Here is a 26,663-nt window from a genome sequence, read left to right on the forward strand (position 1 = left end):
ATCAAAAGTAGTAAATCAATTCATTGTTCTTACAAAGGCTCGTGTACTTTTCAATTAATGACCATTTTGAGTCTCGATGAACACTTTGATAAAGCACTCATCGTCAAATTGATATGCTGAGCAGATCTCAAATATAGAGATGATTAAAGCCGCTGATCGGTTTGATCCGTTTTTTTCTAATTGGGAAATAAGGTCTTTGATACTTGTCGAAATTCATTGCTTTATGCTCTGACACCGATAACCGAAGAGTTAACCTCTAAATAATAACGAACGCACAATTCGTTAGTTCGGGAATATCATTAATAGCCTTTCGCATCAGGTAAGCCTTGATCACTCTTGGATACCCCGAGAGCGAATTTCTTGTTTACCATTATCGTCATTGAATAAGACGTAAATGTGTGTTTCAGGTTCGACCTATTGATGAGACCTTGTACAAAGCTTTATATATCGGTCAATGCATTATTCGTTTGATAAATATTCGCCGTATCGTAATGCGACTTTACTTCATCTCGACAATAATCTAAATACGAAAGAAAATCGAAGAGACTTTTGAATATATTGACAGAGAACACCAAAATGATACAATATGGAATAGTTTAGAGATAAAGGATTTTCAGAGGCCTACAATTCGATCAAGGGATTTATCCTTCCTAATTCTGGCTCCAATTTCCTTCCTTATGCAACTCATGTAACAATCAAGATCATCTAAGTAGTCGAAGTTTGTATGACCTCTTGGACATCCTCCTATGCGCGAAAAGTACATCAATTAGCAATTTTTCACGTATCAATCACCCAACAGACATTGAACATACCCTTTCTGCTTCTCTCTTCATCTCTTCTACTTCCTTGACTAGCTGTTCTTTTTGCTGAGCAGTCTGACCTCCACCAACAGAATGATGTTGTTGATCTTGGAATCTATGAACAGCCATCATACCCAAAACAGCTTTTCGGACTGATTGAATCGTCAATCTCAATTCGTTCCTGGATGAACGCAGAATAACTCACAAGTCTTCTTACCATCAAATCCTCTCTTGACGGAAGGTAAAAGATCCACAGCATTTCCGGCATCAGAAGTAACATCTTGCACGGAAACTTCTTGATCTGCTTTCAACCATTTATCGTCGAGTAATTGTCCAGCTGTGGGTCGATTCGTAGGATCGATAGTCAAGCATTTCTTTACGAAATCTTTTGCGAGGTCCGATACTCCTGACCAGTATTCGGCAGGCTCGAATTTGTAATCCCCATTACAGATAGCTTGCATCTCTTCGTACTGCGAGTCACGGTCAAAGGGTGTATAACCGCACAAGAGGAAGTAGCTAAAGCATTTGCGAATCAGTTGATGTTATGCGAGTCGATGGATTCACTCACGTGATCACCCCTATCGCCCAGATATCAACAGGTTTTCCGTGACCAGCTTTTTTGAAGATCTCAGGCTACACTATTGAGTTAGTATGCCACACTGAGACTGTGACACCAGGTACTTACAGCCATATATCCTGGGGTCTGAGCAGCCAAGTACATCCATCAGCTCAGTTAATTCTACTTGATCGATAGTAGAAGGACAAACTACTCACACCACACGTAGTAGTCAAGATAGAGAAATTGTCCTCGTCAAGCACTTTCGACAGACCAAAATCAGCCAACATCAAATCCGCATCTTCTGCCTTGCTCTTGAACAAGATGTTCTCGGGTTTCAAATCTAGAGGGGCAATTAGTCTTTTATATTGTATGGGAAATTGATAATAGGGATGTGATTTTGACGTACCTCGGTGAACGATCCCTTGATCGTGCAAGTACTTCACAGCTGAAACCACGGTTCGAACAATGTTGGCTGCATCTCTTTCAGCCAAGCATAGTCAGCAAAAGCATAAGATATAGTACGAAACGATTTACACACTTTTCAAAGTAACTCCCTCTTGCGCAGATCCTATCAAATAATTCTCCACCGGTACATAGATCGAATACAAGCTATAGTGATACATATCAGCATGGCGTACCGGTTGCATCTTCAAACATGAATAACGCAAGCTAGCTTGATCGACTTGTTCTCAAACTGCCTCGAGGCGATTTCGCTACTCACGTATAGATTATGAGTAGTTTCAAAGAAATCATGTAATTGAACAATGTTCTTATGTCCTGCTGATACCCTCTTGAGTACTGCAATTTCATTTCTGACCATATGTTCTCGTCCCTAAAGGTGAAGTCTGATTAGCTTGATACTCGCTCCCTCTCGTGAAAGAGATTGAGTGTTTATTTCAAGGATGAAGAGTTTTGGCATGAGATACGAAAAGAAAATACTCTGCTCGATTAGGGACTTGTATTTCTCAACTCACAATCAGGAATTTCTTGTTCAAGACTTTACAAGCATAATAATCTCCGGTCTACCCATATCAAAATCAGCTCGGAGCACTTTCCTCACGTTTCTTGTAAAAGCGTTTGATGATTGCGTATTACACTTACGGTGATATGAACACATTCTTTGACTACAGCGCTGTAGGGATGTGCGATTAGTATGGGATCCAATGTCAAGTGGGTTCTAGGAGTTGACATACTATGTTCCACTGTGAAATGGAACCTTGATTAGCTTCTACCTTATGATACGACAACTCAATAACAATATGTCACGGGCGAAACTCACCTTCCTAGTGTCTTTCCTGTCTTATACTGACAAGGTACAGTCTGAGGAGGAGCAGGAGCCATCTTGACAGATGTGAGATTGAGGTTGGCAACGATTGATTTGATGTGTTGGGGAGGGTCGAAGAAGAAAGGAATGCGTGATGTCAAGGTATTTATATAAGTGAGAGCTGATAACGCTGATGTACTGCTATGACAACCGAGATAGGCTGATTGTTCCTTGAATATATTTGCAACCGATTATCGATGCTGTGCTGAGATACGACTATAATGATATGGATCTATAGATAACTGCAATTGCACAGCTCAGTAGATAAGTTGTTCAACATTAGAGGGATACAATATATAGTTACATTTCAAGTATTGGAACCTGAACACGCGTCAGACATGCTTAAACTGACCTCATACACGTCATAACATCCGATAGAATAAATAATACACCGCAATCCTATTAAGATCAACGTTCCAGACTTGCATGGTTGCAGCATGTAGCATTGATATGCATCATTTATCATTGGGTTACACTGATACATACAATGTACTATCCACTATGGATTCCCTCTTTATCCTTTTTTTGACGCAGACAGAGACCCACTCACCTCACTTACACTTTTACCTTTTTCGTATCCTTCATTCATGGTTTACCTCATTAGCTAAAATCCTTTTCAAAGGGGGAAATATAACACATACCGGTTCTGAACCATTGGCATCTGCGGATTTGGTCAAACCGAATTTTTCCGCTCGTTTTCGTTTCTTCTCTTCTTCAACAGCGATCTTTTCGGCCATTTCCCTTGACAGATCAACAACTCAATCAGTCTTACATTCCGCGTCGCATACACTATCCAGCATGTAGATTGAACTTACGGGCTAATCTCTTCCTTCTTCTTACTTTCAGGTTTCGTCGCCTTCGCACTTGCAGTAGAAACAGGCGCGGGTACAGGTGAAGGAGCTGATGCTTGTTCCTTCTTTTCAGGTATACCAAATTTGGCAGCTCGTTTATCTAAAATATCTTGGCTGATACCCAAATTCGTGGAATCGATAGCGCCAGCTTTTTCTTTCTTTGCGGGAGCTTCAGTTTTCGTGCTACTTGGTGCGGCGGCAGCTTTACCGTTGGTAGCTAGGGTAGACTTTGGCTTATTTGTTTTAGGCGGAGGATTAGGGTTAAAAGGGATTCCGAAACGTTCTGCTCGTGCTTTCATTGCTTTCTGCTCTGGTGTCAGTTCTTCCGTAGTTGTTGATGGTTCGGCTTGTGCAGGAGATTTCGAAGAAGATGCCTACGTAATGATGGAAGTTAGTTTCAACTCTTGGATTATGTGATCAGTCAGTGAGGCTTACTTCGGTTTGTTGAGCGATTGGTGCTGAAGTTAATTCGGACGCCACGGTAGAGGTGGTAGCGTCAGGATCCACCTGTGATTTGTCGTCAGCTCCGAGTCGGTTTCGAAGATGGAAGAACTTACAAGCTCCTCTGCTGGCTCATCATCCACAGTCACGTTATTATCCAATAATCTCTTCACTAAATCATCTTTCTTTCCTGTTTGTACCAAGTGGTGTTTCGCAAGCAATTCTTTAAGCTCAGTAACCTTGAGTTTTTGTCTACATAGCAGGTCATCAGGACTATTTCGCAGGCAGAAGGAGTATGCACAGTGAAGAAAGTGAAGGAAGGAGGATGATACTTACAATTTAGCTTCCATTTTGGGTATTTGTGTCGCTTTGTTGGACTTTTGTCAATCTAAATGGATAGATAATTTTTGACAGGCTTGGTATGATCGAATTGACCTGTGCTTCACTGGAAAATCAGGAGGTTTTATTAAAAAGACTGAAAGTGATCAATATTGATTAATGTTTCGTTTGGAAGGCGAAGAAGGAGTTCAGACGCGTTTAGCCATGCATCATAATTCAAACCCGTGACGCAACTGTTAAATTCAGGATAGGCGCGCCATTGTCCCCTCAAGTGACACCACGGGAGCCTGTTTTTAGCCCAATTTGCATTATTCAGTTGATAATTATAATTGCCAGATCATCTTTGTTTGTCTCATCTTTATCATTCTTCATTTACATCCATTTACTTCCTCCACCTTTCGAGTCCACCAAAAACAAACATTAACATCCGGGAGATACCAAGGCTCACATCTACCACTACACATCACCAGTCAGATAAGAGGTGCTCATCATGGACGCAGATATTCAAGCTTCGCTGGAAGCGGTCATAGGTGAGTCACCCAACCCTTTCTTACTGCAATTTACGATACTCCTGTTGATCCTGTCATTCAGATGCCAACCCTGTACTAGCCTCTGCATCACTTTCACCAGCTCCTTCCTTGACAAACACGCCGCAACCACATGTTGAAAATGATGCAAATATTCGCTCCCCATCTTTGAAGAAGAATGATTCGAAAAGTCGACCTATCATCGTGCCAAATTCAGCAGCAGATTTCAGACGGAGGGAAGCGAATAGATTAGCAGCCGAAAGATCAAGGTCTCGGACTTCTGAAAAGTATACAGGGTTGGAATTAGCTTCTAAGGAGCTGAGAGAAGAAAATGAGAGGTTGCGAAATCAAATTGCTGAATTAGAGGGTCTTGGTGGGGATTCGAGTCAACAACAATCCATCCTTGAAGACGTTCATCAATCGTTCAAGAATAGTGATGGTCATGCTGGCGCAGGGCCCAGTAATCATCGAGTGGCATCAGGGGAAGATCAAACGGCAAGGGAAGAGGAACAGGAAGCACATTCAAATACTATTTTAGCTGCTCTTACTGGTATAACAGGTGTAGATTTTTCTCAAGAAGAAAATGATCAACATTGGATGCAAGATATGGATGCGCTCCTCAAAGAGTCTGAAGCATCAGGTAGATTAGCCGAGCTGGCAGTCGTAGCTACGGAACAAAATGAGCCTTCTTCTGAAACTACACGTCCACCGCCGAATCAGCCCAGTCAGATTGACCAGGAAATCGATCCTGATCTGCAGGATAAGGCAGAAGAAAATGGTAATGTTGAGGGATTTAAGCAGAGATTAATTCCATCTCCAGCAAATAACCCCATTATAGCTTTGGCAGCTGCTATAAACACCGAAGTAGAACGAATCATAATGGAAGATTTAGCTATAACTAAGGCAGCGATAGCTACTCTGGAAAAACAAATTGAAGCTCAAAAGAATGGGCAGCCACTTTCGGAAGAAGGCCAAGAAGATATCGAGCTATCTCTACCTGGATATGCGTTATTGGAAGACGTGGAGAAACTCTCTATCTGTTCCAAAGATCTCATAAACGAAACGACCAACATTCAAGACGGATTATCGGAATTACATACAGAGCTGATCAAATTACGTGATGAGAGGACTGGAGAGGAGAAGAAGGTAATTGATCTGATCGAAGAGGTAAAAGGACTGGAGATTACGGACGAGGCGGACAAGTCGGCTTTCATGAGTGGACTGAGAGCTTTAGGAGGTTTTGTGGAGAGCTTACTGAGCGATCCTCGAGGTGTAAGTCCTTCATCTCGGAAGGGGTGGTTGATCATAGCTGATCATATTACATGCAGGGTGACCTTTCCTATGCCACTGGATCGTATTCTACTCCAGCCATAGCTCGACGTCGAAGAGGTAGACCACCCAAAGGTGATATCTCACGTACTTTCTACCAATCTTTCTTACTCAAACACTCTCCTCACTCAAAGTCCGATCACCTGTCTGCTACTGGTAAGAACGAAAGTGAAAATCCGCCAAAACTGAAGAATAAGATCATTCGCAAACCCAAAAAGAGTAAATTACAACGGGAAATCGAAAGTAACGATGAAGAAAATGTGAATGTCGAGAATGATTTGCGACAAATCCAAGCGTCTGCTGAAGATCATTCACAGACCCCAACGCCACGCGATGATGAGAATGAGAATGAGAATGGCGAAAATGTGGACAACGTTGTTCAACCAGAACAAGGTGAAATCGAACCGACTGAACAAATAACTGAAGAAGCTGTTAATCGTGCAGAGCAATTTATACTTTCTCAACTGGCTCAAACGCAGGATCATGAAGAACAGAATGTTACGACTTCTTTCGTGGATTTCTTACCTGCTCAAGAAGAATTAGAGAGACAAGCATCAGCAATGAACAACAGCAATTCAGATGATATAATGGGAACATCAGTCACGGTCAATACTGATGGACAACAGCAAGACGTCTCGGCCAACGGTGGAAATACTGGACAGGGTGTAGTTAGACAAATTAGTGAAAGTGCTTTAGCTCGATTGAAGAAAGGTCCGCCAGGAAGCTGCGATATATGTACGAGAACTTCTACGACCGTTTGGAGAAAGCTAGTACTTGGTGATCAGATTCTCAAAGTGTGCAATGGTGAGTTCGGGCGACTTATTTCGTCTCCACACCTGATGCTGATTCTTCTATGCCATAGCTTGCGGACTGTATCACAAGAAATTCGGAGTTATACGTCCGCCTGAATTGTGGGATGATGGTAATTCAATCAGGAGAAGGCGGACAGGGGCTAGAGCTAGTACGAAAGGCGATGGTGAGGAAGAAGGAACTGATAGCGAGAGACCTACCAAGAAGGCTAGGAAAGGAATCAACCACATCAAGCAGATAGATCATGAAACAAGTATAACAAATGGCCAAGATGATACTGTCAATATCAATCTCGTGGAACAACATGTGATTGATTTAGATGTACCAATTCAAGACGAAGATGGACGTAGAGAGTTCAATGCGACTTTGATGGAAGGTATAAGTGCTATTTCTGCCACTCATTCAGCTTCAGGTCAACAAGAAGAATCAATACAGTTTGATATAACGACTAATCAAGTTATTGAACAAGAACAAGAAAATCAATCACACCAAATAGATCTGAATCTACAAATTGATAATTCAGCGGACAATCATCTTATATCGGAGACTCAGGCTCGGCATGATGATGGGACAAATGATCATCCCGTGCAAAGGAATGATCTAGAAAGCGTGTTTGGTATGTGATGCATACTAGTCAAATCGAGTTTCTATTTATCAGGTAGAATATCACTTGCCACTGCAAAGAGAGCAAGATTGTCCATCATGGGAACAATCAACCCAGTCTGGTAATTCTACTTCTTGTTGAGATGCCATTTCAATCTCATTATTTTGAGAACCTTGACCAAATGAGCCGGCCGTATTCTGGAAATTTAATGTGGCAAGAGATCGAGGTTGGGAAGTGTAGTCGATTTGATCGGATCGCGCTGTTCTTGTGCCATTCGATTCATTATCCGGGAGATGTCTCTGTTGACCTGGTCTTTCCTCTCTCGAAAGATCTCGGTGTGAAGATCTAGATGATTTAGGGTTAAGAGTCTCATTGTGGGTACTTTCTTCAAAAGGTCGGTCACTGAGCGGATCGCCACTCAATGGATGCGAGGTTGCCTTCTGTGTAGGTTTGTTCTTTGGTTTTAGCATGATTACGCTGTTTTCATCTAGTATCTTAGTCGATAGTTGCTAGGAAATGTTGTCTGCCGGTATGGAAAGAGACTGAAGAAGTACGGGAAGAATGAACACCTTATATGTTTGCGAGTGTCCGTGGATACTATCAGCTTTGAAAGATCCATCCTTTATTGTAGGAATATTTCTGTCAAGCGAAGGCTCGTACATAATGGAAGGGCCTTCGTAGAAAAGCTCAAACATACCCAATTTTCAAAAAAGGACTTTCAAGCGTAAATGGGAACAAGGGATTATACGAATGATGCCACGACAAAATACGTCAATGATTTACTGCCACTATTAATGGGAAATTACCCAGACAGGGAATTCTCAAAAAGGATCTGGTTGTTGCATACTCCCGTTTGTCATTCATCCCTTGCTCAGGAACACTCAGGCGGGTATTCGCGATCACCCATATTTTTCATCGTTCTCATAAAATTCGAAGAAAGGTTGATCGATGAAAGGTGAAGTTTGTTCGTCGTGCGTCCGGTCAAGAGGAGATCAGTCGAAATGTACAGATAGATGGTGATGAAAAGGAGTGATTTACTAGCAAAAAATTGTATAAAAAGGGTAAGCAGTTGCCGTAGTGCGAATTAGACATTAGGTGGGTTTATGTAATTGTAGGAAATAACTAAAACGTAAATAAAGGATTATAATGGAATTTCTAATGTTTAATTACAAAATTGAAAACACGACGATTACACGCGACAACGTTTTACAAAGTGAACAGCCAATTCAAAACATCCCACAAACATTCAATTACTTGTAACCCTATCATTGAACATTGTCATTTAATACCTTTTCATATATAACCTTAATTCACATCAGAGTCATTGTGAGATGGCATCGAGCCAAATTGACACCTCAAGTAGTAATACCCCCGCGTCAGAACAAGTAAAATCTCAATCTCAGTCTGAAACCAAAAACGTTGAATCAATCTCTTACCCGTCCGTGCAAAAGCAATCACCAATTATACTCGGTCCACCTTCTTTGACTGTCACACCCGCATCACCTACTACCACACAAACAAACACTGTAGCTGATCCCAGTGACGATCCATCAGCGTCAACAACGACAGACGAACAAGTAATTGCCAAAGAAATGAAAGAAAAGGCAAATCATCCTACTGATTCGGAAACCGCTCTACTCACTCAACAATCATCAACGATGGAATCTAATACCGATGAAACAGTGAATGGTGGTAGTAAAGGTGTATCAGGAAGTAGTCCATTAGCAAATTTAACAAGGAGGTTATCAGGTAAATCGTCATCACCGAATACCAATACATCAAAGGCATTGGATACTACATCAAAGGAAAAGCCAAGTACCTCAACGACTACAAACACAACGACTAAAGCTATACCTAATCAAGCATCTTCATCCACTACAAGACCCACCAATGCATCATCAACTCAAAAAGCATCACAAAAGAAAAAGAAGAAAAGAAAAGGTTTGGCAGGATTTCTTCTTACGCTCGAATGTCTTTCAGCAGATGAATTTGAGGAAGATCCGAAAAAAGTCAATCGTGCACAACAAACAACAACGCAAAAACCAGGTACTTCAGTGACCACTTCTCAATCTACCGCTGCCCCTTCTACAAGCCAACCGAAAGATAAAAAGATTGATGATAATCTTGTTAACAATGAAGGATCCAGCTCGGGCCACCAAGTAGAACCTACCACCACCACTGGAACTACCTTGGTCGATACCAATGGAGAAGGCGCTGTGAAACCAGATGAAGAGATTGTTGTTGCTCCCACTGAACCACATACATTACCGGTTGATGAGGTGAGTTCATCTATTCGAGTTATGTCTCCAACAAGTTATGTCACTAACAAGTTGTATCAAAGACCGCCGGGGTTACCTCGTCAGCAGTGCAACCACCTGGAGGAGGTTCATCATTACTTGGAACACCTACTAGATCTCACCCAACACGGCGAGATTCGGATGTCGTACCAGCCTCAACTTCTGCCGATCAGGATCGAACGGAAACTAGCGGAGGTTATACGGATATAAGTAATTCTGAAATACAAGACGAGAGCAGTGGTGTCGCTGTCGAAGAAGGTGTTGATGAATATGGAATGGAGGATGATTATGAGGATGAGGAAGATAGGTTAATTGAACAAGGTGGTATGGGTATACCCTTAGATGAAGTGAGTACTAGTATATGGCATATAGGAAGATGAGCTGACGAGATGGTATAAAGAATGGTCAACCAGCGCCACTGCTGCCGCCAATTTTGAAAGAACATCTCGGCAGAAAATGTCTGGTACTCGATTTAGATGAGACATTGCTACATAGTAGTTTCAAGGTCAGCTTATCCATTTTCGTTTCGAAAGTGCACAAGCTGACTTCTCGCAGTCTTTACCTTCCGCTGATTATATCGTACCCGTTGAAATCGAGTCACAAATCCACAACGTCTATGTAATCAAACGACCAGGTGTAGATCACTTTTTGAAGGAGATGGGTAAGATATATGAAGTTGTTGTATTCACTGCTTCACTCTCCAAAGTCAGTCCTCCATCTGCTCTCGTAGTCATACTAGGATCCCGAGCTGACCCCGGATTTGTAGTACGCCGACCCAGTGTTGGATATGCTCGATACACATCGAGTTGTCACTCACCGTTTGTTCCGAGAAAGTTGTTACAACCATAAAGGAAATTACGTCAAGGTGCGTATATAGTGTTTAGGATGTACTGACTTATGCTGATGCCTTGGTATGTCTGTAGGATTTATCGCAACTTGGCCGATCAATCGAGACCTCTATTATAATCGACAACTCTCCCGCATCATACATCTTCCACCCTAACAACGCTGTCCCAGTCTCAACATGGTTCAACGATCCGCATGACACCGAGTTGACCGACTTATGTCCCTTCTTGGCTGATCTATCTACTGTTGACGATGTTCGTGGTGTGTTGGATGGGAGGATGAATTAAGCGGAGAGAGCTACACCTTCAAGGATACCAAATATCCATCGTTCTAATCCAGCTAAACACAATAGCTATGGCCGAGTGGCACTACTCTTCGACACACTGGCTTATTTGAATAATATAGACTCCTCAGCATTTAATCAGCATTGGTCTTCTGTACACCAGCCTTTTCCCGATCATTCACAAAGATTTTAGTGTAACAATAATCCGACAAATAAATGATACCACTTTGTTAGCATGAACCAAATACACGACAGTATAATCTGTATGGCCGAAATAGAATCACCCTTTTCCTGGCCAAAACCATTCGCTCTTCCGATTCTTTCGCCCCTATTTGATGTAACGAGTAGAACTCATTTCTTGTCAATACCCTTTGCTCCATTTTTTCCCTTCCCCCGCATGATATACCCTAATCGCTTTTCATTTTCCAGCTCGCTTTCGTACATGACATACATGATCTGTTATATTTCTCTTATTTTGTTTCTTGTATATAAACATATATAAATCTGCTATTTCGTCCCAGTTTCATGCTTTCTCTCCCAATCATTCGAGTTTCAATCACGCCAATTCCCGTCTATTCATGGATTGTCCCGATGAATGATTGTGTTCTAGATCATGCATTGAAGTCTCGCACATATTCAGTTTTATAATGATTGCGCTGTCATGTTGGTCGAGGTGATAACAGGAACAAGCGAGGAATCGCGGATCCCTCCGAAATCGCGTTATGTTAATCTGAGCAGATCATTTCAGCCGAAATTCTCTTCCATTATCAACATGAGTCTGTTATAAGCATATCGATTCGAGTTTGAGAGAAAACAAATATACACAATGAGAGGGAGTACATCTATCTTAGCTTTACCAAAAGCATCTTCAAGTTCATGCTCAATTGCAAGATCGATCCGATTGATATCTCGAGAAACTCGATCACTTCATTCGTCAAAATCCTCGTCCCTTTTACGATCTTCCACCAGTTCAAGAAGTAACACACCAACGATCTTAAAGAATGGATATGGAAGTATAAGGTATCATGGGCATTCTACCAGTCCAGCTGGTGCTGAACCCATTGACCCGATACCTGATATAGGAATTGAAAACACATATGATATAGTAATTATAGGAGGTGCTAATGCCGGATTAGCATTAGCTTGTGCTTTGCGTTAGTATTTATAATTAAAAACTTTTGGATTATAAGGGAATTTATCAACGCTGATATGTTGATTTGTAATTTGGAATCATAGTTGCTCAGCCTACTATATCTACTACAACCAAGATATTATTACTTGAAGGATCATCTTTAGATAAGACTAGACAATGGACTGGAGAAGGTAATTGGGAAAATAGAATAAGTAGTTTAACATGGGAAAATATAAGTTGGTTAGATAGTGAGTTGATACTTTGTCATATCTAATTAATCAAGGAGTCAAGGATTAATAATGATTAAAATTTAGGTATCGGAGTTTGGAAACATATTAAAGACGATCGTTCTTGTCCCGTAGAAGAGATGGTGGTGAGTATCACTTCGATTGTTGACACCCTCGACACGGAGTCTGAAAGAAACGCATCTAGATATGGGCAAATCCATCTCCCTCGTCATTTCCTACCATTCACTTCCCACCGTTAGGCCACCCAATGGCTCGAATGACTGAGAATATGAATCTCCAACGTGCGTTATTAAGGCGCATAGAAGAAGTAGGAAAAGGTATAGTGGATATCAAAGAGGGTGCTAGAGTTAACGAGATGAGGCTGGGAGAAGGTGAAAGGTGGGTTGGGTTGAAAGTTGGCGATGAATGGTTGAAGGGAAGTTTAGTGGTGAGTAATCTTTCAACCAAGTATCCTCGCTCGTTGACTGATGACCGATCTTTAGGTCGGAGCAGATGGACCAAATTCACCTGTCAGACTTTTCTCAGGTATCGAAACATACGGTCGAGCCTATCAAACTCATGCAGTAGTAGCTACTTTAAAACATTCTCCTTCACCTTTATATCCAAATACAACAGCTTTTCAACGTTTTTTACCTACTGGTCCAATCGCTTTTTTACCTTTGAATGAAGAAAATTCAACAATGGTTTGGTCAACTTTACCTCAACATGCTAAAGCTTTAAAAAATTTATCAAAAGAATCTTTAACTCAATTAGTTAATGCAGGTTATCAATTACCTGAATCAATTTTAACTATTTTAACTGATCAAATGATAAAACAAGATAAAATTGGTAAACCAATAACAGTTTTTGAAATAAATGAAATTATAAATTTGAATTATGTTAATTCAAATGATAATGTAGATCAACCAATTTTACCACCGAATATAAATTCAATTGAAATGTCAAGTGTTGCTTCTTTTCCATTAAAATTATCACATGCAAAAGAATATTTAGGTAAAAGAACAGTTTTAGTTGGAGATTCAGCACATACAATTCATCCTTTAGCAGGTCAAGGTTTAAATCAAGGTTTATCAGATGTAATTTGTTTATCAAAAATTTTAGAAAATTCTAAAAAATTAGGTGGTGATTTAGGTTCAAAAACTAATTTAATTGATTATTCAAGAGAAAGATATTTTAAAAATCATTTAATACTTTCTACAACTGATAAATTAAATTATATTTTTAAATCTAGAAATTTTTTAATTAATTTAATAAGATCAAATGGATTAGAAATTATAAATGAATTAACACCAATTAAAAAGTTTTTAATGAATGGTGCAGGTGCAGCGGTTACTTCTACTTTTGATCAAACGCGACAACCTGATGGATTAAGTAAATCACAAAGACGTGAATTTGGTAGATCAACACCTGAAAGTCCTTTACCAAATATTCAAGGATGGCAAAAGACAGCTGCAAGTTCGGTGGAAAATTGGTTTACATTGAAAAGTGTAATAGGGATGGCTGGAGGTATCGCAGGTGGTTTGATCAGAGAGGGTGTGAAGAAGGCTACAGGTTCTTTACAGAAAAAGTAATACGTATTCATGTATAGACAGTACTTTCCAGGTGCAACGCTTTGCATTATATCAGGTGCTTTGCATTATATCCAGTTGCATCCTTTGATTAGATCTACAAACGTATTCAAATTTCGAAATAAGCACATCCATTTATCGTTATAAAGCCAGCCAAACAAGTCTCAATCCCGAAAACAATCTGCACAACAATAGCAACTATGTATCTCACTCCATTAACCGTACCAACCTTCCCCCCTCGATTTTGCAAAAATTAAGCTATTAAATCTCGGCCCCTGCGCACGAAGAAACCATCAGTTTTGACTCCAAGCAGATCACAACCAATACCCTCCACTCACATTGCATTCTTCTGTTTTCTTGAATCGGGGTATCATTATCATCCGCAAACGGATCACCAAATGGATCGTTTGGGTCCAACAAACCTTTTTTACCTTGACCTAAGGAAGTACCGAATTCATCTTCCAAACTTGCGTAGTCTCTTTGTGAGGCTTGTCTGCCGCCTCCCGCTGCAATAGATTGTCGTCTTGACGGTCCCCTTGAACGAGATTGTTGCTGCGCTCGCCAGTCATCGTCGGACGAATTGTAATCGTAATCAGAGTAATCAGATAGGGTTCTGCCAAGAGAATACTGTCAGCTATTTTCCAGAGGTACCCACTGAAACGTGAGAGCCATCTCACCGTTGTCCATCGTACGATTCATCGTCGCTATCAGGTCTCATCGGTTGAGGTAAACCTCTTCCCTTATCCTTTGTTTGGGAAATACTACCAAAGTCCAAATCGGCTAAATCTGGGTGCGCTTGTCTTGTTGGTTGTTTCTGAACGGATTGCTGTCTTCTCAGAGCTTGCCTTGCGGATTCTTTCTTTTGACGAGATTGTAATTGATCAATCTCACCCGTTCGTTGAGATTCCAGTTTTTGAGCCGCAAGTCGTTTAGCGATAGCCGCAGTCTCTTTGGCTTCGTCGTCATCAGAGTCGGAATCCAGAACTGCTGGTTTAGAGAGCTAATCCGGTGTCAGCGTTTTTGGACTGACGACATTAAAACTCACCCTATCGTACAACTGTATTGCCTCAACAATCTTCTCGTTTGCATCAAGAAGGGTCCCGACGAACTCTTCATCGGTGACCAGTTGGATATATCTGATGATAGGTCTTCGTGCAGCTTTGGCTTTGTCAAGGTTATCTTGAACCTTGGGTGACTCTAGGACACTTTCGACTGATCGATCGATATGCTGAGCAAAGCAACGTCAGCATCTGTCTCGATGGACTGTGAGTCTCGACCTACTCTGCAAGAGTTGACCAGATTGTTAGCGCATTGAATGGCATTGGCAATGGATACCATGACTTGAGGTTTCTCTTTTTGGAAATCGAAAGGAGGTCGTTTGGGCTGAGGGGCTTTTCCTCGTTTCTTGGCATCCTCTTTGGCTTGCCTTCTTCTTTCTGCCTCCTCGAGCGCTTCTTTCTGTCTTCGAGATTCTAACGCGGCCATGTCTTGTTTTCTTCGAAGTTCTCGTTCCCTTCGTTCCACTTCCGCTTCTCGCTGTTCGATCAAAATTCTAGATTCCCTCTCCCTTTTCCTGGCATCTGCATCAGCTTTCGCAGCCGCTAAATCGGTATATGTATCCGGGCCTCTAGATCCCTTTGAAGGTGCCCAATCATGCGAGAAGAGATCATCGTCGAATCCTCCTCTATTAGCTGAGGTGGTCTGAGAAGAGGTGGACGAGACGGAACTCTGTTTTGTCGGAGCCATTGGAGTGGGCTATGAAAGGGCGATTGTCAACTTTGTATCACAACGGGCGTGACAAAGTAGCCAGCCTTACCTTCTTGACCCCGGGTCCAGCACCTCCATATTTGCTGTACAATTTAGCAACTTCCTGCATTCTTGGCTCGTCCTAATGCATCATCAAAAAGGTATATAAGCATCTCTGGCGCACGTGCACAATCGAGCTCACCTTGTAATGTAAAGACCAAGCATGGAAGACGAATATCAATCTCTTCTTGACTTTAGGATCGAGTAAAGACTGTACGAAAGTCAGTTGTCGTACGGTTTCTGACCAACTCACATCATTCGCCATTTCCTTCAAACGATCCATCAATTGCTGGTTGGCCCAACCCAATTGAAACCCCTTTCCTGCATTTTCAGTCAAAGCTCTGAGGATGACCAGAGCTCGAAGTTGTCTATGAACATTCCCGTACTTTAATTTCTTTCGGATCGCTCTTGTTCCTTCCTACGTGAAGCATTAGCTCCGCGAGTCCTTATCTAGAAACAGAAGCCTTCTATCTGTTATAGGCTTCGGAGTCACTCACAGTCGTGCCTTGGTATCCTTGAATGTTTATACTTTCTACCAATTCAGGTATACCGTCCAAACTCAACTCGTCATATCGATCAGATGATAAGACTTCGACCCAATCTGTGATCGAGGAATGAGGTTTTCCTTCTTCCAGATGGGATAAGAGTGCCTTGGCAGTCTTGAAGTAGCCACCGGCGTTGGACATCTTTCTTGATTTCTAGTTCTAGAATGTGGTTAGATGATACTGTGCAGAGGGGGAATGATGATTACAGGAAGTATATAAATAGTAGTATTGACGGGTAACAAATGCGCTATAGAATGTTATTCAGGGTTCAAACCTCATGACGTAAGAATAACCCTTGTACTCTCTAAATGGTATGGTATCAGTGTAGTTTACCCAAAGTAGTAATCTTCTTCGTAGTATTCTACGCAATCTACATTAATATAGATCTTATCTTTCTTCCCCAGCGCCCCCTAGGGTGCAATCCTTGGATGCTGCTTCTTCCCCGCCTCGCTCTGCTACCCATCACCTCTTGCGTTGTTGAGCATCATGGGCAACAGTTCATACACTCTGGCAGCTTACGATCGCGGCAAGGGATGGTACAACCAGCAGTCATCTGCTGTGCAGTGGGATCTGGTTGAAGAAGATCGGCGAGTATTACACGATTACTTTCTTTATTTGACATATCTGACGAAGGACAATAATGTTGATATGACCTGATTGTACTTAGGAGTGCTGTTCTGGCTCTACGACAGCTAATATGCTTCCGGAGCCTTACTTTGGGATGAACTGGCAACCATCCTCCTCAAGCGGGCCGAACGGAGGTTTTGAGGGAGTTCAGTAGAATTAACCAAGCAAATGTCAATAAGTTGAAGCCAAAGTCATTCGTCGCAGATGAAGAAGGTGATGAAGAGGGTAAAAACTCCAAGGAAAACAGGAAAGACGAAGATATGGATTTTTTTCTTCCTGTATAGTAATTCTACTTATTCAATGAAGATTGTTGCTCTCGTTAATTCAATTTTATGGGATCGTCGGATATCCCTGCTGCATGTTCTGCAACTCATCCTCAATGTCTTGAACGAAATCAATGTTCTTATTCGGCGAATTTGCAATGTAAGCCCAAGTTTTCAGGTCCTTGTCCGTTTTGAATTAGCCACCATTCTATCCTGTTATCGGGAGCCCGGCGTTTCAGACTTGACACCTTTGATGATAGTGGTATATGGTTCTATCATGAATGTTATGCCTTCTATGGAATACCCATGACTACCAATTACTTGTCGACACCGTACAGACAAACGAACAAACGAATAAATAGTTATCATTTTCGATCTCTTTAAATCAAATCTTCTCTCCAAACCTTCTCTCCCTTAGCTCACAATCATCCAACGAGCAAACAACTAAACATTCCCAATAGCTTCTGAACGAATCTTCTCTCCCTCAGCTCAAGGTCATCCATCGAGCAAACAATTAATCACCTCCTATCTCGTCTAACCAAATCTTCTTTCCCTTGGCTCATGATCACCTTTCGAGAAAACAACTGAACGCTTCCAATCTCCTCCAACCAATCATCCTCTCCCTTGACTCGAGACCAACCAAACGAGCACATAACTAATCACCACCGATCTCTCCAACTCAAACCTTCACACGCTGAATAAATTATTGGACCTACAATATGCCTCCAAATATCGGTAAGTCTTGCCACAGCGCTTGCTTCGTGCCAAAAAAAAGTTGGTAAAGACTGACAAAACATACTTTTCCCTCCAGATTACACCCATCTTAATGATGTGATCCGAGGCTTTCTCAATGTTCTACAAGGCCACGTTGTGGGAAGAAGAAGCCAAGACGAGTTAATGGTACCATACTCTCTTCATCATCTATTATGCGACCTCAACCTCAGTTGGGACCTTTTCAAGACCATTGAAGGGGCATCAACGGTAAAAGAATGCTTGTCCATCCCACCATTCCCACCAAACGCAGGTAACAACGTACAGCCGGCTCAATCATTCTACATCCGGTTGGAATCTCATCCCGGCGATACCATCCAACTCGCGAATCGCACGATGTTGAGAATGCACTCCGAAAACGTACCGGTGGTCTGGTACCTATGTATTACGAATCTCTCTCCTCTTCCACCAGCTCCTCCACGTCTTCCTGCCGCTCAGCAGCAACTCATCTACGCTACCACTTCGTACCTCAGTATGAGTATCTCTCCCAACACCCTTGGAGGTATCATCGGCCGTCAGGATTGGGCTCAATTCCAAGCCTTGGTTGACCGATTTCTCGGCGAGTTTTGCGATAAAGCCAATGGTGGCGAACTCAAGTATACACTGTCACCTATACCCCTGCCATCAGGTCTTCGGTTATCCACCAATGGACAGGTCTTCGTAATACATGACATGGTCAGGAGACTTGGACCATGGCTTGTAACTCATTGTGACCTCAATAACAATGCCATCATAACCTCCATTAATCCCGACATCATCTCCTTGGGCGGTCAACCTATACCAGCTAATGCTCCCCTCAGTATCTATCTCAAGCCCGGCCCTACTCGTCATAATGGTGTTCACTTAAAGCAGTCCATATTACCATCTGGTCGACTAGCATACGAACTTAGGACCCGCTTAGAGAAAGCTGATAGAGCTAGGAGAAAACGTCTTGCCAAGAACGTTGGTACCCCCCTTTATCGAATACCTGTGGTTCCACCTCTTCTACCTGGCGTACAAGTCCGTAAATGGTTCATTTGGTTGAGGACAGTCGATTCTGATGGTACAACAAGGATGCGAACCGCCGGTAGACAATTAGCCACGATCTGTCAACATCCTCCTCCCATGATACAACCCGACCACCAAAATGTTCAAGAAATAGTCGTACTATATGAGCATGGAGGGTCATGGGATCGAGAGATTAATCATCGACGATTCTGGAGCAAAATACAGAATGTTAATGATGTTGACATCGATATCGACGTGAACCAAGATATCGTCTCCGCGTGCTCTCTGGATGTGGTCACCAGAAGATACGCAGAGCTTCCTCATGTCATAGCGACGCTTCCCAATCTCTGGTTTATGGGATTCAACCGACCTTCAACACCTGGTCTGTATCAAGTCCCCGACGAAGAGGATGTACCTTATGAGGACCACGACGAACTTGACTCTGGGATTGAGGTAGTTCAGCCCGATCAACTGACATGGTACAACATCAACGACCCTGTCATCGCGCCTGGAATCCAAGATTACTTGATCATTAAACAAGACTTGGCTACTGAGGCCCTCTTCCACAAGCAGAGTCATGTCTATATGGGCAGGATAATCGCAAACAATGTCAATCTTGATGATGTTAGAAACTCCTTGACGGACTACATGACGAGACACCATTTGACAACCAGCTTGTCATTCGCCAGAGTATCTCGAGGTGATCAAAGGACCAATACAGGCTATGCAGCGAGTATCAACCGACAGATCGCGTTCATCGACAAGGTTTTACCATTGGACACCCCAGGAAGACCAAGAGTTGTCAAGAAACTCGAGCAGGTCTCGATATCAAGAGATTGGTCAAGAGTTGAAGATACCCTTAGACAGGTCCACGATACTTTGCTCGTCGTCACCTCCATCGATCGGCTGGCTCGAACTCGAGATAGTCTCGTACAGCTTGAGGAATTATGTCGCAGGCAAAATATCGTGGTGATAACGCTTCTGCTTCCGCCCACCTCCCTTCAACACCTGCAGGTCGACAACAACACCCTCTTCAGTTCTGCCGCTATCAGTCAACGGTTTCAACATGTTTATACTTTGAATTCCCGGTCATCTTCAACACCGTCCTTATATCCATTAGTAGTCATCGGACAACAGGTACCGGACGAAGTTTCACAAATGACCTCGGAACGGGTTGAAAAATCAACTGGATTCATTTCAGGTTTCCTAGCTCCCAATTTCAGAGGAGATCCAAGCATTCAGTTGCCTCAAGGTATCTACGATGCCCGAGGACAATTCGATGTTCCTGTTCGACAACTCTTCTTCCAGGTCTGTCTGGACACGCGAGCCGCTGTCGGAAATCCGCCTCCTTCTCGAGGAGTATTCAATCTCGGTGACAACGGTCTGCTGTGTCCGTGTGCTGTGTATGTCTGTCCGAGGTCTTGTTTGTGTAGATGTCGTCCTTTTTGTGCTCCAGCTGCTAATCTTTTGCTTAACGGTGCACAGCATGGAGATCTATGTGCATGTATACAGCATTAACCGTTATACTGTGTGTAGTATTATGCATGAATCTTTAATAGTCACACTGATCTCTGATCGACTAGTGACGGTTCACGGGCGAACATAAGCCAACGGATGAGGTGATAATGAGCTATCACTAATTCTGAAAGCCACATTTTGGTTTACGAGTAGCATATTGAACTGCTGCGTTTCTGATAGTATCAGGGTGGAATTTTGTGGATTCTCATACCTGTTCTAAGGTTGAACTTTCAAAGATTCTCGATTATCCAACATGTTAATATCAATTTGATTCAATTCAATACTTTCATATCCAATTCTTCTCCTCTTCAATTCTTTCTTTCTTGAATCTCTTTCAATATTATCGCCATTGTTTTAATCAATATGAATTCGAACACTTTATTTACCATTTGTATTTGAACCTTTTTTACGTATGGACAATTGAATAGATATCAAAATTACTGCCGAGACCTATACACTCTCCTTCCTCGTGTAATGCCAAAGCTACTCCCTTTCACTTCCATCGCAGAATTGATGCTCGAGCTATCTCCTGCCCACATGACCATCTCCTTGATGTCAGTCACAAAGGTACCAAAGACGTGATGTCAAATGCTGATGGTCGTGTCATAGCCTATCCCCACAACCTTGATACTCCCGAACGTAACTTTTCACGGCTTGGCAAGCCTCATTAATCTCACAATCGTTCCAGCGGTAACAATTGCAGCTCCAACAGCTAACAACCCAACAGTGGAAGCAATGTGTCTCGAGTTCTTTATTGGTCGTTCCTTGCTTCTACTGCTACTTGTATCGCTTGAACGGGATTTGAGGTCATCAGGAAGAGGTCGTCTCTTACTGTTCTCAGGTATGATGGGACCTTCAGAGGAGGCGTCGCTCTCCGTTTGACCCTTATCGCTGACCATTGTGTCTATCATTAGTGGGTCCTCTCCACAAAAACCATCCTCACCCTTGTTGACACCACGTTCAGACGATCCCCAAGCTGGGCTCCACTGAGAGGTCGTTGCTTTGACAGAGCCTTACCCGGTCGCTCTGAGGACAATTCTGGTCCGCTTTGCTGAGGCACATAACGCTGAACTGGTGTGTGGTACGAGGTGGGGCAATTGCCAGCTTTTGGGGTGAGTCGTGCGGTTGTACTTGGATGCCTTTGTTGGATTCGTAAGCTGGCTCTGGAATGCAGACTGAATTACCCGCAGACTCATCGTCCCCATCGGTATCTCCGGGCGAGTCCAACTCGCCCCTAAGGTAAGTTACTTGACATGTCCCAGGAATTCAGCTTGCCGTCAATCCAGGTTAGGCTTGCCGAATCTTGCCCCTGACAGCGGCAAGAAGGCTGCCGCCCCTAAGGAGGCTGTTATATCTCTTATTGCTCCTGATACAGCCCCCTTATCAACCCTCTTGTCGACAAATTCCCCTTTGACATCCTGCGACATGTCCATATCACTCAGCAAGTGTGATTTTTATATCATACAGCTTTCAAGTACATGTACCTCCTGCATCTTTGATTGATATGGCTAAACGCTACCATGTAGTCTTTGAGCTTGACATCCGTTCTAATATCGAATGCTATCCTCCACTATACTGGATTCTATCCTCCAGTGTATCGAATTCCAACCTCCAGCTATACCTGCCGGTCACCCGCTCCCCGACCATTCATCCTTCAAGTGCAGCTCCCTTTCTCTGACTCGAGCTGCGACCATGTGGCCGATCATCCTGCCTATACTAGGGTTATCGACACTCCTTCCAAAGCATATATCTGGTCACTGAAACGAAGAGCTTTTAGACTTGGATCATACATTGTATCGGGTCAAATAAGAAATCTGATATCGGGCGAAAATTCGTGCACCCCAACAATTGGACTCAAAAGTCAAACGTCACCTCATCGAGCCTTCTCATCATCCTCATCGCCACCATCACTGGCCCAATCTACCTGAAATAACTCAAGGAGGTATAGCCCTTCTCAGCCTATTATGCAGGATAGCTGGTCACCTTCATCTCGATATCGTAGGACTCACAGCTCGTATAGACGGCGAAGATGATTTCGAAGATATAATGATTGGATCAACCCTTGATCATTATATCCTTCATCCCTTTCTGCCCATCCACCTGGCTCTGCTTTGATCGCCTCTCATCTGTCAATACCCGGTCTGGCCATGCCTTGCCAGATCTCCTTAGTCTGGACATTGGCAAAGGCACTGTCAATATCGGAGATCTGAGAGATGTCCTGAAAATATTGCCTTCTCTCAAGTTCTTGAATGTATCTTATTGCTCTTCGAACTCCTTCTACTTGGAAAGCTTACCTGTCTGAACGTATCATATTGCGAAACAGTTGACATTGAAGTCCCAAACAATTTACAAACGCCCTACCGAATTCTCAAACGTATCTCATTGCTCTTTAACACACTCCTCATCGACACGCTCACAAAACATTACCAAACTCTTAAACATATCTTATTGCTCTTTGTCCTTCTCAGCGATACCAGAGATCTGGAAGATGTCTCGAAGAGCTTACCTGGGGCGATTTTTCGAAGGCATCTTATTGCTCTTTGGGAAATCCCTGGTTGGAGGAAAGAGAAGGAAGGGACAATGCTATTTTACCTGACCTACGGGACTTGGCAATCTCACCAGTCCTGCACCCAATATCAAAATTCCCGTCAGCCAGCTGTTTCCCCTTTTGCCTCTTACTTGACAGCTGTACCGCTTTGTGCCAGACTTCTCTGGACAAACGATGCGCCTTTGATATCTGAATCTGAGAGCAGTCTAAGCTGCTTTTGACGCACGATGTATGCGCCAACCAGTATACAGCAAAGGTTTGGCGATGTCGACGGACATATCGCATATCTGGTGCTTTACAAATCCTTCATCTCACCATTTGACTATATCATGATTAGTAGAGTAACCGGTAGTGGTAAAGTAACCGGATTCAGTCCATAACGTCACTGCTTATCAAAGGGGATTACATGGCATGATGTGGCATTAAGTTACTCTCCTTCGATTAATCCTGGAATTGCAATGTTGTTTTGACATTATATTTCAATAATTCCAGTTAGCTAATACAAGCTTCTTGACAAAATCTCACACTTCACCTAGCTAGCAGCATGTCAGCCACGGAACGGGTAAAGGTGAGCTGGAGCTACTTATGTGCCTAAATCTATAGACGTGCCGCTCACAAACGCAATGCCTGTGTAGGGAATTCAAGTCCATCGCCCGATAATATATGGTTCACATGCGAGACTGCTGACGGAGGAAGAGAAGTTGACGGCTCCTCCGGGACGTGAGTCAGATTGATGCTTCACTCATCGTTATCATCCCTTGAGAGATCTATCAAGTCCATTGTGCACTCTTGCTGGACATTTCGACAACTTCTCGTAGCATTCTAGGCTAACTCAACGCACAGATACCCATCGTTGGACCGTCTTCTTCACTTCGGCAACCTCTCCACCACCCGATAGACTACCTTCGGGAGAATTAGTCAAAGAAAGTATTGATTATTTGCCTGGAGGCGCGGATGACTTGTCCTACTTGATCAAGAAAGTCACTTTCAAACTGCACGATACCTATTCCAGTCCTAACCGAGGTGAGCATAATGCTGTCTACACTTACATCTGATACAAACTCACTGATACAAACCCACGCATTCCCATAGCGTTCGATAAACCACCATTCGCAGTGACAGAGACAGGCTGGGGAGAATTCGTCGTTCAGATCCGAATCCAATTCATCCCAGAATCATCAGAAAAGCCCTTGACACTCAACCATCCTATCAAACTACATCATTGGGGTTTACCCATTGAGGGATTAGCAGCACCCCCAACGGAAGGAGGTACGCAACCAAATTCAACTGCTCCAACTCCAGCTCCTGAACCGGCAACACAACAACCCACACCAGATGAAACACCTGGTCCAAGTGAACAAAAAGTAAAGGAAGAATCCGTAGCCCCTCAAGCTGGAGAAAGCAGTACGACAACGGATGTTAAACCGGATGAATCGAAAGCAGAAGAGGCGATGATTTTGGAACCCACTCAAGTGACATCAACGAATCCAGGAGATTCTCAAATCGTGGTTGATCAACCATCAACCATCTCAATTGCAAGCGTGTTACCGGTACATTCATGGCAATACGACGAACTAATCTTCTCGGATCCTCCAAAAAACTTCCTAGACATCCTTAATGAAAATCCTCCTACACCATTACCGAATAAAAACAGACGACCGAAAGATCAAAGAGAAGAACACGAAGCTCAAAATCCGACTTCAAGGAAGAATAAGAAACTCAAAGGTAGGAATAGTATGGTCAATTCAAGAGCAAATACAGTAGATATAGGAACTCCTACCCCATCTGTCACTGCTGGAAACGGAACCGGAATGAGTGTAGGAATACCTGGTGAATTAGGTTCGGCGGATGTTCCACTTGAATTTTCATTAGAGATGGAGAAAGGAGAATATAACAAGTTAGGCGATGCCAGAAGAAAGATTGTAGAGCAGATGGATAGATGGAGGTGAGTGACAAAGTTCAGAACGGTAGAATGAGCTGACCAAGTTCCTTTGCTGTCCAGAGAACGCCTAATTGCGCAGGAAAAGGAGCTGGGTAAAGTCAAAGAAGAGCTGAAAGGAATGTAATTTTAGAAGCAAGTCGTGGAGGAAGAGTGTATTTCCTGTTGTACATGATATTATAGTTACGCATATACAGTAGCTAGGAATGCTATTAACGATAGATTGAACAATCACGATGTATCAAAGTCCTTTCGCACATTTAGCCGGTTGGCGTTTGGTCGGACAAACTTGGTCTACTGATCCGGAAATTCGACAAGTAGGAGGGCTGGCTATGAATCACTTTGCGCTTTATGCAGATTCTTTCCATGGGTATTCGAACTTAGGCCCGTCCTTCTTTCTCCATAATTTCTTCCTATAACAGACAACCACGTCAGTGGTGCTCGACGTAGTCAAGAGGAACACAGTAACTGGTCACTCACTTTGATTTCTTCGTAGCATGCTCTACGAAAACTTCTTTGCAATGCTTGACTTTGAAATCTCGGATGAAGCTTGGATCCCTGCGAACAATTGCAGTGTAATACCATCAGGTTCGATATATAGCGGGGGTAGGTGTGGATCGCTTGACTCACCATAATTCACTGGCAATCCCTAGATCCTTACAACACCTCATCAAAGCATTACTCTTACATGCCTCCGTAGCTGTCGGTATACCTGAAGGATCAAAGTATTCTTGTTCACCTCTTGCTATCGACACGAGTCTACAAGTGTACACAAGATTTGTCAATCGTCGTATCTCTGTAGTTAACGATTAGCAAACGAAACCCTCACCTTCCCAAACAGACCAATCCCCATTCTCTGCTGACTATCCTTGGACCGATATTGGTTTCTCCTCTGGGTGCTAAACCCCAACCTCCTGGACCAAATGCTGCATTAAGTGTACGACGATATTTGATTTCAGGGAGGTAAAGTAGTCCATCTAAAGCATGATAGTGATTAGCGGGTGCACCACTTTATTCAGCGGATTGGTTCAGGGATATGTGAAGCCTCGGGATGCATAATGTAGGCAGAGACGATCTATATCGTACTGTACTGGCAACTCACCAGGTTTGATCTCAACATCTTGTGGCCTTAATTCCCTCAATAATTCATCTGCTATTTCCTTTGAAAATGGCTTTTCACTTAAACCAGAGAACGAATTAGACCAATCTTGACCTTCTCCAACTTTGGCTTCCCCATCTATCGTTCCTCCCGCGATTGACGAAGCTGCAGGTAAAGGTGAATACCCTTCTCCAGGTAGATTTGTTAATGGAGGAGAAGCAGAAGGTTGAGATAAATGAGCATAATCTTCAATTATAGGTTCGGAAATAGGTAAATCATCTGGAAAATCATCATAATTGGTTGAGACGGGAGCGGGTGGAACAGGTGTGGGTGTGAATTTAGATGTACGTGTTGGAGTTGGTTTTGACGTAGTATTAGAAGTTGTAGATCGAGATGGTACGGCTGTTTTACGAACGTATCGTGGTGTTGACGAAGATGGAGCTGTAGCTGCTGCTGCAAATGACGATGAGGAAGTCGAAAATGTTCTGACAGCTTGAATTCCTTTCGAACCAAGTCGTAGAGAGGATGTAATTAGCGACATACTGATGACGCCCTTTCACTTGGGTATCTATGAAACAAAAGGCAAAGACTGGACGTGCTTC

The 26,663-nt window shown here is 42.8% G+C and overlaps 10 protein-coding genes across 10 annotated transcripts; 5 read left to right on the forward strand and 5 right to left on the reverse strand.

Annotated features, from left to right (window-relative positions):
• Nucleotides 1-788: 788 nt before the first annotated feature.
• Nucleotides 789-2,700, reverse strand: I206_105944 (uncharacterized protein; the record flags this gene model as incomplete). Its single annotated transcript, XM_070203216.1, has 11 exons — nucleotides 789-952; nucleotides 1,006-1,316; nucleotides 1,369-1,433; nucleotides 1,486-1,503; nucleotides 1,575-1,699; nucleotides 1,766-1,839; nucleotides 1,898-1,968; nucleotides 2,081-2,191; nucleotides 2,334-2,381; nucleotides 2,461-2,491; nucleotides 2,639-2,700. The coding sequence occupies 11 exons, from the start codon at nucleotides 2,698-2,700 to the stop codon at nucleotides 789-791; spliced, it is 1,080 nt and encodes a 359-aa protein (XP_070059317.1).
• Nucleotides 2,701-3,238: 538 nt separating this feature from the next.
• Nucleotides 3,239-4,325, reverse strand: I206_105945 (uncharacterized protein; the record flags this gene model as incomplete). Its single annotated transcript, XM_019156498.2, has 6 exons — nucleotides 3,239-3,262; nucleotides 3,325-3,424; nucleotides 3,499-3,908; nucleotides 3,970-4,041; nucleotides 4,092-4,227; nucleotides 4,312-4,325. 6 exons carry the CDS (start codon nucleotides 4,323-4,325, stop codon nucleotides 3,239-3,241), a joined length of 756 nt encoding a protein of 251 aa, XP_019010300.2.
• A 479-nt stretch (nucleotides 4,326-4,804) lies between these two features.
• Nucleotides 4,805-7,604, forward strand: I206_105946 (uncharacterized protein; the record flags this gene model as incomplete). The annotated part of the gene is made up of 4 exons (XM_019156499.1): nucleotides 4,805-4,844; nucleotides 4,906-6,113; nucleotides 6,170-6,974; nucleotides 7,033-7,604. The coding sequence occupies 4 exons, from the start codon at nucleotides 4,805-4,807 to the stop codon at nucleotides 7,602-7,604; spliced, it is 2,625 nt and encodes an 874-aa protein (XP_019010301.1).
• A 42-nt stretch (nucleotides 7,605-7,646) lies between these two features.
• I206_105947 (uncharacterized protein) lies at nucleotides 7,647-8,054 on the reverse strand (the record flags this gene model as incomplete). Its single annotated transcript, XM_019156500.1, has 1 exon — nucleotides 7,647-8,054. One exon carries the CDS (start codon nucleotides 8,052-8,054, stop codon nucleotides 7,647-7,649), a length of 408 nt encoding a protein of 135 aa, XP_019010302.1.
• An 861-nt stretch (nucleotides 8,055-8,915) lies between these two features.
• Nucleotides 8,916-11,014, forward strand: I206_105948 (uncharacterized protein; the record flags this gene model as incomplete). The annotated part of the gene is made up of 6 exons (XM_019156501.1): nucleotides 8,916-9,863; nucleotides 9,926-10,228; nucleotides 10,282-10,386; nucleotides 10,437-10,586; nucleotides 10,648-10,746; nucleotides 10,805-11,014. The coding sequence occupies 6 exons, from the start codon at nucleotides 8,916-8,918 to the stop codon at nucleotides 11,012-11,014; spliced, it is 1,815 nt and encodes a 604-aa protein (XP_019010303.1).
• An 822-nt stretch (nucleotides 11,015-11,836) lies between these two features.
• On the forward strand, nucleotides 11,837-13,961 carry I206_105949 (ubiquinone biosynthesis monooxygenase COQ6; the record flags this gene model as incomplete). Its single annotated transcript, XM_019156502.1, has 5 exons — nucleotides 11,837-12,164; nucleotides 12,247-12,390; nucleotides 12,457-12,515; nucleotides 12,575-12,817; nucleotides 12,873-13,961. 5 exons carry the CDS (start codon nucleotides 11,837-11,839, stop codon nucleotides 13,959-13,961), a joined length of 1,863 nt encoding a protein of 620 aa, XP_019010304.1.
• A 258-nt stretch (nucleotides 13,962-14,219) lies between these two features.
• Nucleotides 14,220-16,450, reverse strand: I206_105950 (uncharacterized protein; the record flags this gene model as incomplete). The annotated part of the gene is made up of 9 exons (XM_019156503.1): nucleotides 14,220-14,233; nucleotides 14,297-14,571; nucleotides 14,636-14,958; nucleotides 15,004-15,186; nucleotides 15,240-15,713; nucleotides 15,775-15,846; nucleotides 15,907-15,975; nucleotides 16,018-16,182; nucleotides 16,262-16,450. 9 exons carry the CDS (start codon nucleotides 16,448-16,450, stop codon nucleotides 14,220-14,222), a joined length of 1,764 nt encoding a protein of 587 aa, XP_019010305.1.
• Nucleotides 16,451-17,918: 1,468 nt separating this feature from the next.
• Nucleotides 17,919-21,465, forward strand: I206_105951 (uncharacterized protein; the record flags this gene model as incomplete). The annotated part of the gene is made up of 3 exons (XM_019156504.1): nucleotides 17,919-17,934; nucleotides 18,011-20,360; nucleotides 21,390-21,465. 3 exons carry the CDS (start codon nucleotides 17,919-17,921, stop codon nucleotides 21,463-21,465), a joined length of 2,442 nt encoding a protein of 813 aa, XP_019010306.1.
• A 2,102-nt stretch (nucleotides 21,466-23,567) lies between these two features.
• On the forward strand, nucleotides 23,568-25,089 carry I206_105952 (uncharacterized protein; the record flags this gene model as incomplete). The annotated part of the gene is made up of 5 exons (XM_019156505.1): nucleotides 23,568-23,591; nucleotides 23,659-23,743; nucleotides 23,867-24,046; nucleotides 24,116-24,968; nucleotides 25,026-25,089. 5 exons carry the CDS (start codon nucleotides 23,568-23,570, stop codon nucleotides 25,087-25,089), a joined length of 1,206 nt encoding a protein of 401 aa, XP_019010307.1.
• Nucleotides 25,090-25,311: 222 nt separating this feature from the next.
• On the reverse strand, nucleotides 25,312-26,602 carry I206_105953 (uncharacterized protein; the record flags this gene model as incomplete). The annotated part of the gene is made up of 5 exons (XM_019156506.1): nucleotides 25,312-25,375; nucleotides 25,443-25,520; nucleotides 25,593-25,721; nucleotides 25,792-25,939; nucleotides 26,065-26,602. The coding sequence occupies 5 exons, from the start codon at nucleotides 26,600-26,602 to the stop codon at nucleotides 25,312-25,314; spliced, it is 957 nt and encodes a 318-aa protein (XP_019010308.1).
• Nucleotides 26,603-26,663: the final 61 nt, after the last annotated feature.

This window comes from Kwoniella pini, chromosome 8, assembly GCF_000512605.2.
Source record: "Kwoniella pini CBS 10737 chromosome 8, complete sequence".
In the NCBI taxonomy this organism is placed as follows: Eukaryota; Fungi; Basidiomycota; class Tremellomycetes; order Tremellales; family Cryptococcaceae; genus Kwoniella; species Kwoniella pini.